Below are 15,793 nucleotides of genomic sequence, written 5' to 3'. Positions count from 1 at the left end.
TCTGATATATGACCCTGTAGGGGTTGAGTCCCATAGATTGAGAACCGCTGAGCTAGATCATAGAGGTGAGACTTTCCCTCCCCTCCTGGTCCAGAAGCCTGGACCACTGGTAGTCACCGCAATGACACGGAGAATGTTCTGGCACGGGCTGACAGGGTTGTAGGGGCCTAGGAAGCGCTTGTTGTTCTCATACAGCTCTTTCTTGTTGATATCTTCCTTGTTCTTGTTTCCTACAGGAGAAGACACCTTCTGAGGAACCCTGGCATGACCATTGCTTTGAACTGTCTGTTAAGCCCACATCATCGGCACAGTCCATTTTCACAACGTGTGAAACGTGTGCGGGCATCTGGTACCCAAGTCAAGAAACAGTATAACCACCCCCCCCATCCCCTTCCTGCTGACCCCTCTCAGCACCCAGGGCAATGACTGTTCTGGTATCTGAACCCTTAGGTAGAGTTCCTTGCTTCTGAACCTTTAATAAATGGACTCACATAACATTATCCCTTGTGTCTGTTCCACCCTGCGGCACCTGGTACTTGTTCTCATTCATTGTCAGTGTGGTACAATTTCCCATGCTAGGAGGGCCTGCAGTGTGTAAGCCTGTCCTACTCGGCATGCACCTCTAGGCTGCTTCCGGCCCTCCTGCACCGTGCTGCTGTGGACACATAGCATGTCTCCTGGTGAATATATCGACATTTCTGCCAGGGATGTGCCAGGAGAGAAATCACCGACTCACAGTAGGCACGGGTTCACCCTCCTGAGACATGCCAGACCGTTTCCCAGCCCTATTACCACCACCAGTGTGCGAGAGTCCCTGCTGCTTCAGCCAACAGCGTTATCTGTTTCATTCTGTTATTGCTATTCTAGTAGCCAGCGGCTTTTCTTTTCTCTTTTTGTTTTTAAGACAGGGCCTCACCATGTACCCCAACTGGTCTGGAATTCACTATGTAGACTAGGTTGGCCTCCAACTCACAGAGATCCATCTGCCTCTGCCTCTAGAGTGTAGGGATTAAAGATATGCAACCCCCAATCTGCTTCACCCCATTTTCAGTTCTGGGATGGAATCCAGGGCCTGACATGTGCTAGACAAGCACTCTATGAATGAATACCCATAGCTTTGCAATACTTTTTTTTTGGTTTGAGTTGTTTCTGTGTTTGGGCAGTATTTTTATTTGGTTGATTTATTGTTGCTTTTGCTTGGGTTTTTTGTTTTGGATTTTGTTTTTGTTTTTTGTTTGTTTGGTTGGCTTTTTGAGACAGGGTTTCTCTGTGTAGCCTGGGCTGTGGCTGTCCCAGAACTCACCCTGTGGACCAGGCTGCTCCTGCTTCCCGAGTTCTGGGATTAAAGGCATGTGCCACTGCTGCCTGGCACTGCTTTTGCTTGGTTTTGTTGAGACACAGGGCCTCACATAAGCCAGGCTGACCTCCAGCTCTCTATGCAGCTGAGGATGGCTTGAACTCCTGGTCCCCCGAGATTAGAGGTGTGCACTACCATATCTAGCCCATTTCGTGCATTTTTAGAGGCAGGGTCTCTAGTCCAGGATGGCCTCAGCCTTGCCATCCATTGCTGGCATTGTCAGCATGTGCCATCAGGCCCAGCACTGGCAACACCATTTGAGAAAGCCCATCTCTCTAGCCTCTGCTGCCTTTGTTCCCTCAGTGCTTTGCATCTGACTTACTCTGTGCTTTGCTTGTTTATTTTTGCCTATTATCTGTCTCCTGGCAACGAGAAGGTAATCCAAAGGAAGAGAGGCATGCTTAATGAATCTCTTGTCCAGGCTGTGTACCCAGAGCTAAAGCAGTGCCTGGCACAGAGGTCTCTGGGTATTCTGGGGAAGGAAACATATTTAGGGACTACATCCTCATCAGAGCCAGGCCTGGATCCTTCCTGGATACAGTGACTCTACTCAAAGACTGGGCACAAGAAAGGATCACTGAAGCAGTGTGAGTGTATAGAGCATGCTCTGTCAGCAGCAGGAAACGGGGTTCTGTGGCCAGGCAGAGCCAGCTCCAGTCTAGCTCTGCACTTTTCACAGACTGCCAACCCTAGCTAATGTCCCCTCCTCCAGAGTGACTGTAGCTTATGGCTCTCCCACACAGGGCACTCAGCTCAACCTGAATTTCAGCAGGACAGATCATGCTCAAATACCTTAACAATGACTCATTGTTAAGTGAGTGAAATTAAACTGAATGTCCCACAGTTCCAGCCCCCTCTCGCAGCCTTGCTTTGGTCTATGCCATCACCATCCTAGGGCTGATCACTGTTGTAGACTACTTTTTACCCATCATTTAAGGGTCATGGAGGAATCTCTCAGGTGACATTGCCCCAAATTCGAGAAATGAGAAAGAATAGAGACCCCCAGACTGATCCCAGAAGGGGGTAGGGGCACAGGGAGAAGAAAGCTCTATGTGACAAGTACCTATGACATGGAGCCCTGAGATGGTCTCTTCTCATGCACTCTTAGGAAGAATAGCATTTAATATTTCAAAAAAGCTATGAATTACACTCTACTGTAACCCTGTACAGATGAGGAAATCTAGGCAAGTCAAGTGCTTGCCTGAGGTTACTTAGCTGGGAAAGTCAAGGGTCACAGCCAGGCCTAATATGCAGGCCACTCTCTTCCCTCCGTGGTCATGGGAAGGCTAAGCAACCAGTCAAAGTTTTCTGGTTGAGATAGAACAAGAACTAAGGAGGAAAAAAGGCAGGAGACTGGAGGCAGCTGAAACTGGGTGGTCCTGGGAGCAGTAGGCTCATGCCATCTTGTGGGCTCCCTGAAGCCCTAATCTCAAGAAATCTTCTCACTTACAGGCTTCAGATTCTAATGGGGGGCCTGGCCTTCATTAGCTCCTAATGAAGTCAGTGAAGATGGCCATATGCCAGCCAGGGCTACACTCAGGAAGAACAGAGGACCCCGCCCTCCCCTCGTGGTGTTACGGTCTAGTAGGAAAGACAGAGGAAAGAAGACATCCATCATGCCTAAGTACCCATGGTACCATGGAAAGGAGAAATTAAGGTTGGAACAATATGGAAAAGCTCAGCTAATGAAAGGCAGCTTCCATCAAGATAGATTTGCTGTCTAGATGGGGCAGTATATGCCTGCAGTCCCAGTACTTCAGAAGCTAAGGCAAGAAGACTAAACATTGATGGCCAGACAGAGCTATATAGTAAGACCCTGTCCCTAAAACAAAACAAGCACTAAAAGTAAAGGTTCATTTGTATCTCTGCCCCTGATTGCATGGAGATGAGGACTTCCCACCCACTCCCAATCCCCACCTAACCATTGCTGCCTGTCTCCAGCTGCCCAGCTGTACCACCACCCTCTCTTTCCTAGCTGTGCAGCTGCCAGGGACCTGACATGGAGCATACGTTTCTGGAGATCCAAGATAGTGTAGAGGGTGGCGATGCCGTCCAGAGCTTCCCGGCCAATCTCTTCATCAGGATCTCCAATACGAAGAAGGAGCCTCCCCAGCAGAAGACCCAGTGCTGGGAACCCCGTGAACACCTGTTAGTGTCATAACCACAGGGAGGGAGTCTGTAGCTACATAGTGCAGGGCAAGCAGACCTAGATTGTCTGCCCTGACAGCAGCGGATAGGCTGAGAAGAGTCACCAGAGTGTCCGCCCCTCCGGGAAACTCACGAAGAAAGGCAGGGTCACAAGCGTGTAGTTCAACACAGAGATGTTGCTGTTCACAGCTCGAGCTCGCTCATGGGACTTCCCAGAGTTCATCCAGGGCCCTAGAGGCTGTGGGGACAAGGGAAAGACTCTGCTACCATTGGATGCCAGCCCCTGCTGTCCGGTGGGTAAGCCAATAGTCTGCAAGAAGCCTCCAAAAGTAAGAAGGCAATTTGCCATAGTCCTCCTCCTCTTGAGGCTCAGTGACAGATGAGGTTTGAGCTGAGACTAGGACTCAGACCAGAGGAAGGGAGAGAAGTCAGGGAAGAGACAGGAAAGGGAAGGAGACGGGGATAAGGATGAAGAAAGACGGTGAGGCAAAAGCAGGAGCTGCAAGGGTGGCTGTAGGCCCATAGTAGACAGTGAAAGGACAGAGGTCCAGGCCTGTGACCCCAGCTACGCAGGAGGCTGAGACTAGAGAATTGAAAGTTCAAGGCCGTTCTGGGCAACTCACTGAGACAATGTCTACAAATAAAAGTTTTCAAAATGGCTAGGGGTATAGCTCAGTGGTAGAGTTTGCCTATGAGGTGTGAGGGCTTAGGTCCAACTCCCAGAATCACCAAACCCTCAATAAAATAGCATAAAATACAACAGGAAAGCAGTTCACTAGTTCAAGACAATATCCAGAAGCCACGCCACTCATTTGGGGTCCACCTGCCACTTCTATTAAGCTATTTTCCTGTTTCCTCTGCCTCCCCCTCCCTCCCCAACCTGCACCTCCAAGATGCTCTTCAGTCCATCGGGGGTAGGGTCTTCAAAAACGAGGGCATTGAGCAGTTTCTGCAAGGAATCTAAGGTCTGGTGGTAAAGCGTCTGCAGACAGAAGAAGAACAGAGCCGCTGGGGGCTCCCAGCATAGCTGCCAGCCCCAGACCTCCCCTGGGTGGGTCCCATAGGAGGGCACATTTGGACACACAAAAGCTGCTTTCAGGCCCCATCTCTGTACCTCACCTAATGTACAAAATTAGGCAAATTACTTTCACTCTGCGGATTCCAGTTTCTTTAGCAACAAATTGGGGATTAGTGTCCCCAGACTTCCTAACCCACGTGGTGCCAGGGACCTGAGGCCTGGCATCCACTGCCTGGCATGAGCCAGACAAATGCCTGGTAATTTGAGTGTCTTACCTCACTTTGTCTTTAAATTGTTTTTCTCATTTTGCAAATCCAGGAACATGTGTCCAAGGTCACGCAGCAAGGAGCAAAGAGTACTACAGGCCCTCTCTCCCAAGACTGTTAGGCTGGAGAGCTGCCAGACCCATCTGGCTCTTATCCCCTCAAAAGTGCTCTGCCTCTTGGTTGAACTGTTACTTCTAGGCCCACCCAGATCCCAGGTGACCCTTGGGGGAGCCCATCTGTCCCCTGCCCAAGTTCCTCATCATTTGCCCACACTACAGTCCTGAAATTGCTTTTTGAGTACAGGCAAAGCAGAGTGGTGTGTTCAAGCTGCTCTGGGAAGACCACTTTTCCTACCTGATCCCCTTTGCTGGCTCCTCACGTCTATCCCCTAGAATGTCCTTGTCCCAGCCTTCTAATTTCACACACTCCAGAGTCAGTGTGGCCCTTAGGATTATACCACAACCACCAAGCAAGCCCTACAACCTCCTTCCTGCCCGCTGTGGCCGCTTGTTATGCACCACTGCCCTCTGCTGGCAATACTCATAACTACAGGTGGGCTGCCCGTTCTTTCCCCAGGTCCTCTCAGGACACCAATTTGAGAATCCTGAACCCAGAAGCTGTCTGTGTGGTCTGACTTCTACCATTCTAAGCTCTCTTCTCAGAGTTCCTGTCTCACCCTTAGGCTCCAGTCACACGGCCTCTTGTTGTCCTGTCAGTTGCCATGGATTCTGTACAGGTTTTTTTGTGTGTGTGTGGGGGGGGGGGGGCTGGGGTTTCCAGACAGGGTTTCTCTGTATTGCTTTGGAGCCTGTCCTGGCACTCACTCTATAGACCAGGCTGGCTTCAAACTCATAGAGGTCCACCTGCCTCTGCCTCCCGAGTGCTGGGATTAAAGGTGTGTGCCACCAACGCCCGGCTTCCTTACAGGTTCTTTATGCCACCCTCTTTTAAGGAATCACAACATTCTCCATCCTCCCTAGGCCATATCCCTCATCCATACTCCTTCTGGTGCCCCATAATTTATACTTGTAGCACTGAAAACCCCTGAGACTTTGCATTTGACTGATTCTTTGAAAGCGCTCACCTCTTCCCCCCTCACACTACTGCAAGACTACCATCTCGATGAGGAGAGAGACATGGTTAGCACCTGCTGAGTGAAAGGGTGGCGGAACAGCTGGACCCCTCTCATCCAACCACCCGACGGACCCTAGCTCTCCTTGCATCCTAGAGCTAAGCTCCACCCCCACTGGTACCTCCAGGAATAACTCTTCAGTGGCTTAAGGGTGCTTGCTCAACTCCCTTTGAGGTTCTGCTCCTCCTGATCTCTGCACAGTTTTCCCCAGTCCTCTTCCATATGCCCCAGTCCTCAGTCCTACCCTCCAATCCTGGCCCATTCCTATGGCTGTGCAGCCTCTGTCTATATCCCTGATACAGGGCAGGGCTTACGAGTGGGAGCCTCCTAAGGAGCCACGGCTGTGCTGGTTCACTAATATGCTCAACGTTTATCAAGTACCCGTTCAGGCTGACACAGGTGAGGTGAGTCATTCCAGGCCACACAGGCGGGGGTGGTGGGCAGACAATCTATAGAAAACACCCACTCATCCCTATGAGTTGTCCCTTCTGGGGATGCCCCCAACCTAAAGACCCATGAAGGGATGGGGGAGGCAGAGGCAGCTCACCTGGATGACTTCTGCCCTGGCCTCGTCTTTCTCCTGCATGGCCTGCACCGAGGGCAGGGAGAACACACTCTGCACACAGATGTTCACTAGCTCCCCCCTCTCCTGAACGCTCAGGACAGGCTTGGTGTGACTGGGAGAGAGAGGATGTGGAGTGAGAGACGGTCCAGTTGGGAAGAGGGCACCTGACTCAGCTAGGCTACCCAGGACAAGAGAGATGAGAGCGAGGGTTCCGAGATGACATGCTCTGTGATGATGGGGCGGAGGGAAAGGGAATGGTTCAAAGTGGACAAAGGCATGAGGAAAGGGGCAGACCCTGGAAGAGAGAGCAGTGGCTACCTCAGCTGTGTCAGGGTCTCCATGGCTTGCTGGCGGATGGGGCTCAGAAGGGAATCCAGGGGCTCCTCCTGAATCTGTCTCTGGGTAGGGAGCACAGAGCCAGTGAGAGCCAGCTGTGGCTGACTCCCAGGCTCAGACAGCAGGTCATGCAGGCTCCCGGGCCTGGGCACACCCTCCCACTGGATAGGTAGAAGAGCCAGCTTCTGCCCAGACCAATCTCAAGTCCTCAGCTCAAGACCACTCAACACTCAGCGCCCCAATCTGTACATCCCATGTGGAGAGCTCCATAAGGAGAGTTCCTATGGTGCCCTTCCGGTAGCTGACAGCTAAACCATGGGACTGACCCAAGAAGCAGCAGCAGGCATGGCCACTGAGAGCTTTCCAGTTGAATTCCTCAAACATCATCCTACTTTTCACTTCTCATCTAACAACTACACACAGTAGGTGTTCAATTAATGTCAGTTAAAGTTAAGTATCATAGGGAAAAACTTTCTTTTCTATGCATTGTGTATGGGCAGGGGTGTGTGTGTGTGTGTGTGTGTGTGTGTGTGTGTGTGTGTGTGTGTTCATGTGCACATCTATGCACAGGCCAGGGGGTATCATTCTTCAGGAGCCATGCACCTTGGTTTTTGAGGCAAGGGCTCTCATTGGCATCCAAAGCTGGTCAGTTAGGCTGGTCTGATTGGCCAGAGAGCCTGTTAATCTGGCTCCTCCACACTGGGATTATAAATGTGTGTCGTCACGTGGCTCAAACTCAGGAACTCTTTCTTGTGAGGCAAACACTGCTGTCTAACCTAGGCCCTCTAACCCCTTTCTCTCTTTAAGGACCACAGAACCAAATATAACTGTGTAAGCCTCCGTGGTGTGCGGTGCCCAGTTCATCCTAATGATTAGGAAGCTGTTTCAGGGAACCCTCTGAAGTTACCCACCAAGAGGAGTCTCTGGGGGAAGAATAGGTCAACAGTAACTGCTCTCAGCTACACATACTTCACAATGAACTACCTACCCACTGGGTTGTGGCCTCCCACAAGCAAAGCTACAGGCATAATCACACCCATTCATGAGATGGGAAGTGAGGCTCGGAGGAGGGCAATAACTTGCTCATACTCCCTCTTGGCAGGTGGGGGCAGTGAGATGTGGGTAGAACTGAGCCTCAAGCCCAAGAGGCCTGCTTCCCGCCCCTGTCCTCTTCTGGCTCACTGCAGCCATCTCACTAATTAGTGGACTCAGGAATCCCACCCCAGGACCACAGTCCCGCCTGGGGCTCCCGCACCATTATCCTCTTCACCAATGTCTCCTTTTCTCCTTTCATTTCCATCGTGTCCTGGCTCTTCTGGAAGGTGATGATGCTCTCTACCTTCAGGGCGGTGGGAAGAAGAACCACAGAGTGAGACTTTCCCATTGCCATGATAAAATGACTCCAACAAAGCCTGGCATAATGGCGCATGCCTTTCAACTCAGCACTCAGAAAGCAGAGGCAGGCGGACCTCTGTGAGTTCAAGGCCAGCCTGGTCTGCACAGCGAGCTCCAGGTCAGCCAGAGCTACACAGGGAGACCCTGTCTCAAAGAAAACAAAGTAAAGAGAAAAATGTGAATACCCTGACAAAAGCAACTTAAGGGAGAAAGGGTTTATTCTGGCTCACAGTTCAGGGTACAGTTCATCATGGTGAGGAAGTCACAAGACAGAAGCTTTAGACTAGCGGTCGCATGACATCCATAGACAAGGAGCAGGGAGCAAAGAATTTGTGCAGTCAAGTGCTCAGCTCCTTTCTCCCCCTCTTGGGACAATCCAGGGTCCCTGCCTAGGGAATGATGCTACCCACAGTGGGCAGGTACTCAACTGTTGTAATAAAGGTAATCCCTCACAGACATAGACAGACACATGGTCTAGACACTCTCTAGAGCTCTCTTCCCAGATGATTTTTGATTACGTCAAATTGACAATTAAAACTATCACAACCCAAAAGAAGGGACACGTTTCTGTATCTCAGCAGTTGACTATTAGTGAAAAACCTTGATGGTGCGGTGGGAAGGATGGCTCCTGAAGTCTACATTTGAGGGGTGGTAAAGCACCCTCCCTCTCTAAACTAAAGGAGGACAGAAAATAACACTTCTTCCAAGTCTTTCGGTAAATTCCAGTCCGATTAAGGCATTCTGCTACCTGAGAGATGGAGCCTGGCAGGTAAGAGACGATCAGGTTTCAGCCCCCTAAGAGACCTGTCTGAACAATACAGACAGAGGAACCACCCAGCCAAGTCCAGTCAAACTGCAGCGGGGAGAAGGTAACCCTGTGAATCATTGCCCTCCCCAGCATCAGACTGGACTGACCTGCATTGGATTACCAATCACAGTTTGGAAAGGGGAAAGGTGCCAGTATAGAATAGTCAGGGACAGCTGCTCATGAGTGGACATTCAGGCTTAGCTCTGAGTAACAAGAATAAGGGAATAGGTCTACCTCCCCAGACCAAAATATCAGGTCACTATTCTGTGCTTGGAGCGGCAATTAGCATCCGGCACATTGTAGGGCCCATCAAGTTCGATGAACGATGGCAGCGATTGCCTTCCCTGTACTAGCACTGAGTGTGGGTCTGAAAGGGCCTCACTTCAACTTCACCAGGCCCATTCTACAGATGAGGACACTGATCCTGACTCCAGACCCATTCCACCACATTCAGATTTGTGTCACGCTTCTGTCTGCCCCTACCTAGCCTGGGCTAGGCCAGACTGTGTACTCAGTAAACTATTTCTAGCCTTTCTGTCCCTTTCAGAGCCCCTCCCACAAGTCACTAAGTTGTTAAAGACTTTTATTTAGATCCTACTATGCGCCAAGCACTGCTCTGCCTGCGGAAGGCTCAGCGATAAGACAAAGATGCCTGGCCTGTGGAAGACTCTAAGTGGGAGAGACTGCTGTGGTTTGAGTCTGAAATGTCTCCCACGTACTCCTGTTTGAAGGGCTCCATCTGCAGCTGGTGACACTATGAGGGGAGGCCTTGGATCCTTTAGGGGGTAGGGCCTGAATGGAAGAAGTCAGTCCCTGGGGGAAGGGTGTTGGGGATTTGGTCCACTTCCTGCCTTATTCTCACTGATTCCTCGTCTTCTGGATGTGTGGAATCTGCCACACACTCCCACTGCCATCAACCGACTGTTCGGCCCTGCCTCCCCCACCATGATGGCCAGAAACCTTCTGAAAACATGAGCCAAATTGACCTTTTCCCCCTAACCTGTCTCTACCAGGTCTTTTGGTCACAATGGCACAAAGGAAACTAAAATGGAGAGGAACGAGCAACAAGAGGAGCTGGAGAGCACTCAGTACATCAGACACCATGGAGTTCCCAGGAGGGAGAAGAGCGGCCACAGAGGGGTGGGCGGGGCCAACCAGGTGGGCGGGGCCAACCAGGACAGGGTGTGCTGACACATACCATCCCGGAGGCAGAGACAGGAGGATTGCTACAAGCTTGATGCCAACTTGTTCTACATATCAAATTCCCAACCAACTAAGGTTAAACATCAAGACTCTACATGAAAAGAGGCGGGTGGGTGAGGAGGGCAGGAAGGGGAGGGGGAGGGGGGAGGGGAAGAAGGGAGTTGAACATACCAGAGCTATTTCGTTGTCATCGTCGCTCTTCTCTGGCACGTTGACCTTCCTATCTTCAGAGGTTCCTGCACACCACAGGTTCAGCGAAAGAGGGAAAAGTAGAGCATGGTGTCCGCAGGATGCCATATTCCCATCTCTCCTCCCCAATGAGTCCCCCCAGTCCCCACTCCTTCATCAGACCAACAAAGCTTGGAAAAATGTAAATCAGCTCGTGCCACGGACCTCCCTAGAAGCCTTCAGAGAAACTCCATGTCATTGATCTTGCTATTGCGGCCCTGCCTGGTTGGTCTCCCTGTCCACCTCCCCAGACTTATCTCCTTGCTCTCTCTCCTCCGTCCCTGGTTCTGTCTATACTGGCCTCTGTCCAGTTCCAGGCAAGTTTCCAGTCAGGTGGTTTTCACTACTCCAGTTGCTGTTCCCTAGGGATCCCATTTTCAGGCCTCACCTTACCTGACACTCCTCTCAGAGGCTTCTCCTGGCCTCCAGGATAAGAGAAAGCACATGTGTCCCTGGAACATCCTGTTTCTGTCCTTCAGGGCTCATCCCATCAATAGCCACTTGTTACAGTGTCTGACTGCTGCTTTTTCAGCCCAGATCCCTCACCTTGCTTTGGGCGAAAGAGCCCCTGTCTTTCCTATAGGTCTCTATTCCCAGTGATTAGGTGAAACCCCACCCTTTCTCCTTTTCAAAGAGGGACTGGTCTGCAACCCAAGCTTGGCCAATAAGAGTGCCCCATTCCCCTAACTGATAGGGCCAGTGATGGGTACTTAGCTAAGGAGGGCCAATAAAAGCCTTCTGTTTCAGGAAACAGTAGAGGAGACCAGATCTCTATCCATCTGAGGTCAAAGCCACCAGGGTTTGGGAGTTCTGGGATTCAGGAGGATCTCTGGTAGCTGAACTGCCAGAGGCTGCTGGAGGGCTGAGCCAAGGGGAAAAAGAACACAACTGGTACAAAACATTGGCTTCTAAATAAGGCTCCTAGGAGAAATGGCATGTCCCAGGGGCATCTGGGCTGAGCTTGGGACATCTGACCCCAGAAAACAAAAAAGAATGGAGGAATATTCATGGTTACCTGGAGGAAGTTCTGTTGGTCAAACTAAGGAAATCTTATCAACGTAACTAATGATAGCAACTGGTTTATAGCCCTTAAATAGACTAGAAAATGGCACAAATAAATGCACCCATAAGTTGAAAGTTTGGAGGAATGGGATAATTATGTATTTTTCAAAGCCCCCTTACCATGAGATATTACAAGGGAAAAACAATGGCTATCCAGTGGAGAACCTCAGGGCAGCCCTTTTATCAGATGGTGAATTAAAACCACGAGCCGCCAGAGGGGGCGCAGTGAGAAAGCCAGTATGGCTGCCCAGCTCTTCCTGCCAGTGAAGCAGGACCTGAATCTCACCAGCCCACAGCCTTACATGCATCAAGGAAACGAATGGCAGGGAAGACCATGAACAGAAGGAGGCGGAACAGGACAGACAGATTGACAAGCCTCTGAACTGGAGCCTGGGCTAAGAGTACAGTGCTGGGAGAGTTGGCCACACCTGAATAGGGGGTGAGAATCCGGTGGAGGGAAATAAATATCAATGCCTTGTTTACAGTGATTGTATTTTGTGCTTTGTTGTTGTTGTTGCTGTTGTTGTTAAGAAATGTGCTGAAAATTTAGGGGTGATGGGGCACCACTTGGCAGCTTACTAACAAGTGATTCAGGGAAAAGAAAGATTTTAATGATGTGCTTTCGACTATTCTGTATGCTTTTATAAATGATTTTTAAAACATTAAGGGGCTGAAGACGGCTCCATGGATAAAGCACTTGCTGAGTTCAGATCCCCGGCAACCTCACAAATGCAAGATGAGTATGGTGGTCTGCCAATAAGAGTCTCAGGAGGTGGAAAGGGGATCCCTGGAGGAAGCTGGTTAGCTAGACTGGCCATATAGGCAACCTCTGTGTTCAACTGAGAGACCAGCCTGCTTCAAGGAATAAGACAAAGAGCAACCAAGAAAGACTCCCGATGTCAGCCTCAGCCATCAAAATGCATGTGTACCCACACACATATGAACAGGACCATACATGCATACATACCACTTATACATATGTATACTTAAAAACAAACAGGGGTTGGAGAGATGGCTCGGGGGTTAAGAGCACTAGCTGCTCTTCCAGAGGACCTGAGTTCAATTCCCAGCAATCACATGTTGGATCACAACCATCTGTAATGAGATCTGGTGATCTCTTCTGACCTGCAGGCAGACATACAGGCAGAACACTATATACATAATAAATAATTTTTTAAAAACAACAACAAACAAAAAGCCATTTAAAGCTGGGAAGATGGTTCAGTTAGTAAAGTGCCTGCCATACAAACATGGGGATCTGAGTTCAAATCACCCCAACACATACATGAGCACATACATACAACAGACACACATGTAATATGTACATACTCTATGAGCACACTGTTCTAGGTGTTCCTAATGAAAGTGAACAGTCAGGCATGGTAGCACACACCTAGAATCCCAGAATTCAGTAGGCTAAAGCAGAAGGAGAGTGAGTTCCAAGCCAACCTGGGCTACAGAGAAAAACCCTGTATAAATTAAAAAATTATTTCTCTCTCCTCTGCCTCTCCTTCTCCTCTTTCTTCCTCTCTCTCTCCCTCTCTCCCCTCTTTCTTTCTCTCTCTCCTCTATTCCCCTTCTCTCTCCTCTACCCACCTCTCTCTCTCTCTCTCTCTCTCTCTCTCTCTCTCTCTCTCTCTCTCCTTTTAAGTAAAGAATCCCAGGGCTTGCATGCATTACTCAAGTATTCTATCACTTTATAACTTTTTTTAAGATTTTATTTATTTACTCATTATGTATACAGCTGTCTGTCTGCATGCCAACAGAAGGCACCAGATCTCATTCAAGGTGGTTGTGAGTCACCATGTGGTTGCCAGGAATTGAACTCAGGACCTCTGGAAGAACAGTCACTGCTCTTAACCCCTGAGCCATCTCTCCAGCCCACTTTATAACTTTTTAAAAATTAAAACCAGGATGATGACTCGTGCTTGTAATCCTAGCATTTGGGAGACCAGAAGCAAAAGGATTGCTGCAAATCTAAGACTAACCAAGACTGCCTAGTGAATTTCAGGTTATCCTGGGCTATAGAATGAGACCTTCCTTGCCTCAGAAAAAGGGGGGAGGGAGATGGGAGGGACAGAGGGAGGAAGGAGAAAACAAAAACAGGCAAAGGATTTGAAAATTTCTCCAGAGAAAGCATACATATGGCCAATCAGTATATAAAAAGACCCTTGGCAGCAGATGTCATTTTACCTAGAGGTTAGCTGTTATTGTCGGGGAAGGAAAACAAAAGCCAGACATGCCTCACACTTGTCTCATGGCCAGGGACTCTGCTACCAGAAAGGCCCAGTCACTGATGCAGGTAGCTCCATATTGTTTCTGTTTCCTCCTTCCAGGCTCTCCTTCCCTACAGTCACCTTAGTCCCAGAAACTCCAGGTCTGATGAAGATATTAAGATAAAGGACTCAGACCACCTCATACAACAAGGTGATTTCTCAACACTGGCAAAGTTCTCTGTATGGCCATTCCTGAGATAACAGCCTGTGGCCAGCCCAAGCAGACCTGGATTACGGCTCTGGAAAGCCCCAGCTCTCCCAACCCTAACATTTGTTTCCCATCCCTGTGTAACAACTGCTGAGAGCACCCAGACAAGTACCAGCCCATGAGACCTCCATCATGGTTGCTCAACTTGGACTTTCTTTCTTCTCCTTATTTATTTATTTATTTATTTATTTTGGTTTTTCGAGACAAGGTTTCTCTGTGGCTTTGGAGGCTGTCCTGGAACTAGCTGTTACAGACCAGGCTGGTCTCGAACTCACAGAGATCCACCTGCCTCTGCCTCCCGAGTGCTGGGATTAAAGGCGTGCTCCACCAACGCCCATACTTTCTAGGAAAAGTGTCATGACAACTTCCTTGTGACTTCCTGGAGGGAGGCTTTTGCCCTACCTAACTGCGGCAATAGCAGCATTATTTAAAATAACCAGCTGAGCAGTGGTGGTGCACACCTTTAATCCCAACACTCCGGAGGCAGAGGTAGGTGGATCTCTGTGAGTTCAAGGCCAGCCTGGTCCACAGGGCAAGTTCCAGGACAGGTTCCAAAGCTACACAGAGAAACCCTGTCTCAAAAAAAAATTAAAATAAAATAAAGTAACCAGAAGAGAGCCAGTGAGATGACTCAGCTGGTAAAGATGTTTGCCTCTGTGCCTGATGGTCTGAGCTAGATACTGGGACCCACATGGTAGAGAGAACTGACTCCTACAAGTTGTCCTCTGACCTTCACCCATGCACTGTGGCACGCACTCAATCAACCAATCAATGTAACTTAAAAAATTTAACAGAGGGAGGAATGAAGATCAAAGGGGTCGGTACCAGGCTGCTGAGACCCACAGAATCAGCTGGCCTGAACAAGGGGGAGCATGTGGACCCCAGACTGCTGCCTGGGAGGCCATCACGGGACTGAATCAGACCCCTGAACATGGATGCCAATGAGGAGGCCTCCACACTATAGGGGGTCCCTGGTAGTGGATTAGTATTTGTCCCTGGTGTAAGAAGGGACTTTGAGAGCCCACCCCACCTGAAGGGAGAAGGGATGCAGTCTTGGCCTGGACACATGGGGGAGGGCCTAGGCCTGGCCCAGGATGATGTGGTGGACTCTGGGGAGCCCTGTCGAGGGCCCTACCCTGCCTGGGGAGTGAAGGGTGTATGGGGTGGGGGCAGGTGGGAGTTGGGGGGGTTGGGAGAGGGAGAAGGGACTGACATGTGAAACAAGCTTGTTCCTAATTTGAACTAAAAAAAAAATTAATTACAAAAAAAAAATTTAAACAGTTGACAGAGGGCTTCGGATGGGCTTCAGCTGGTGGGATGCTTCTCTAGCATATGCAAAGCCCTGAGTGTATGATCCCCACCATATAAAGGCAGGCATGCTGGTCCCTGTATGCAATCCCCAAACTCCAGGAGTGGGGGGCAAGGAGACCAGAAGTTCAAGAGAGCACAAGGCCAGTCTGGGGTTCAAGAGACCCTGCCAGTTAAGAGAAAGAGAAGATGAGAGAGAGACAGAGAGAGAGACAGAGAGACAGACAGACAGACAGACAGACAGACAGACAGACAGACAGAGAGCAAATACAGAGAAAACCCAAATGTCTGCCAGCGTGTCCCCTTCCTGGGTGACTCAGCTAAGCTTCTCTCCTGCCCTGATCTTGCTCATCTTTGGGTGACATCTGTGGGACAGCGGTCTCTCCAGGTGGACCAGCCAAACCCAGTTGGTCTCTCACTTTATTACATCCATCTACCTGCCAATGCTTGACATCGTGAGCACATACACCACCACCATCACCG

General features: G+C 49.8%; 1 protein-coding gene across 1 annotated transcript in view; it reads right to left on the bottom strand.

The window, feature by feature from the left end:
* The window catches only part of Mroh7 (maestro heat like repeat family member 7), a 45,431-nt gene that overhangs the window by 26,196 nt on the left and 3,442 nt on the right, over positions 1-15,793 (bottom strand). The window contains exons 2-9 of the mRNA XM_027402354.2: positions 10,400-10,464; positions 8,078-8,161; positions 6,805-6,884; positions 6,469-6,598; positions 4,392-4,487; positions 3,639-3,743; positions 3,368-3,503; positions 118-230 (exon numbers count right to left, since the gene is read on the bottom strand). Coding sequence (XP_027258155.1) covers positions 118-230; positions 3,368-3,503; positions 3,639-3,743; positions 4,392-4,487; positions 6,469-6,598; positions 6,805-6,884; positions 8,078-8,161; positions 10,400-10,464 — 809 coding nt within the window. The remainder of the gene's footprint in view (positions 1-117; positions 231-3,367; positions 3,504-3,638; positions 3,744-4,391; positions 4,488-6,468; positions 6,599-6,804; positions 6,885-8,077; positions 8,162-10,399; positions 10,465-15,793) is intronic.

The sequence above is a fragment of the Cricetulus griseus genome, chromosome 2, assembly GCF_003668045.3.
Source record: "Cricetulus griseus strain 17A/GY chromosome 2, alternate assembly CriGri-PICRH-1.0, whole genome shotgun sequence".
In the NCBI taxonomy this organism is placed as follows: Eukaryota; Metazoa; Chordata; class Mammalia; order Rodentia; family Cricetidae; genus Cricetulus; species Cricetulus griseus.
Note: the sequence above shows the minus strand (reverse complement) of the source record. Positions and strands in the feature narration are given on the sequence as shown.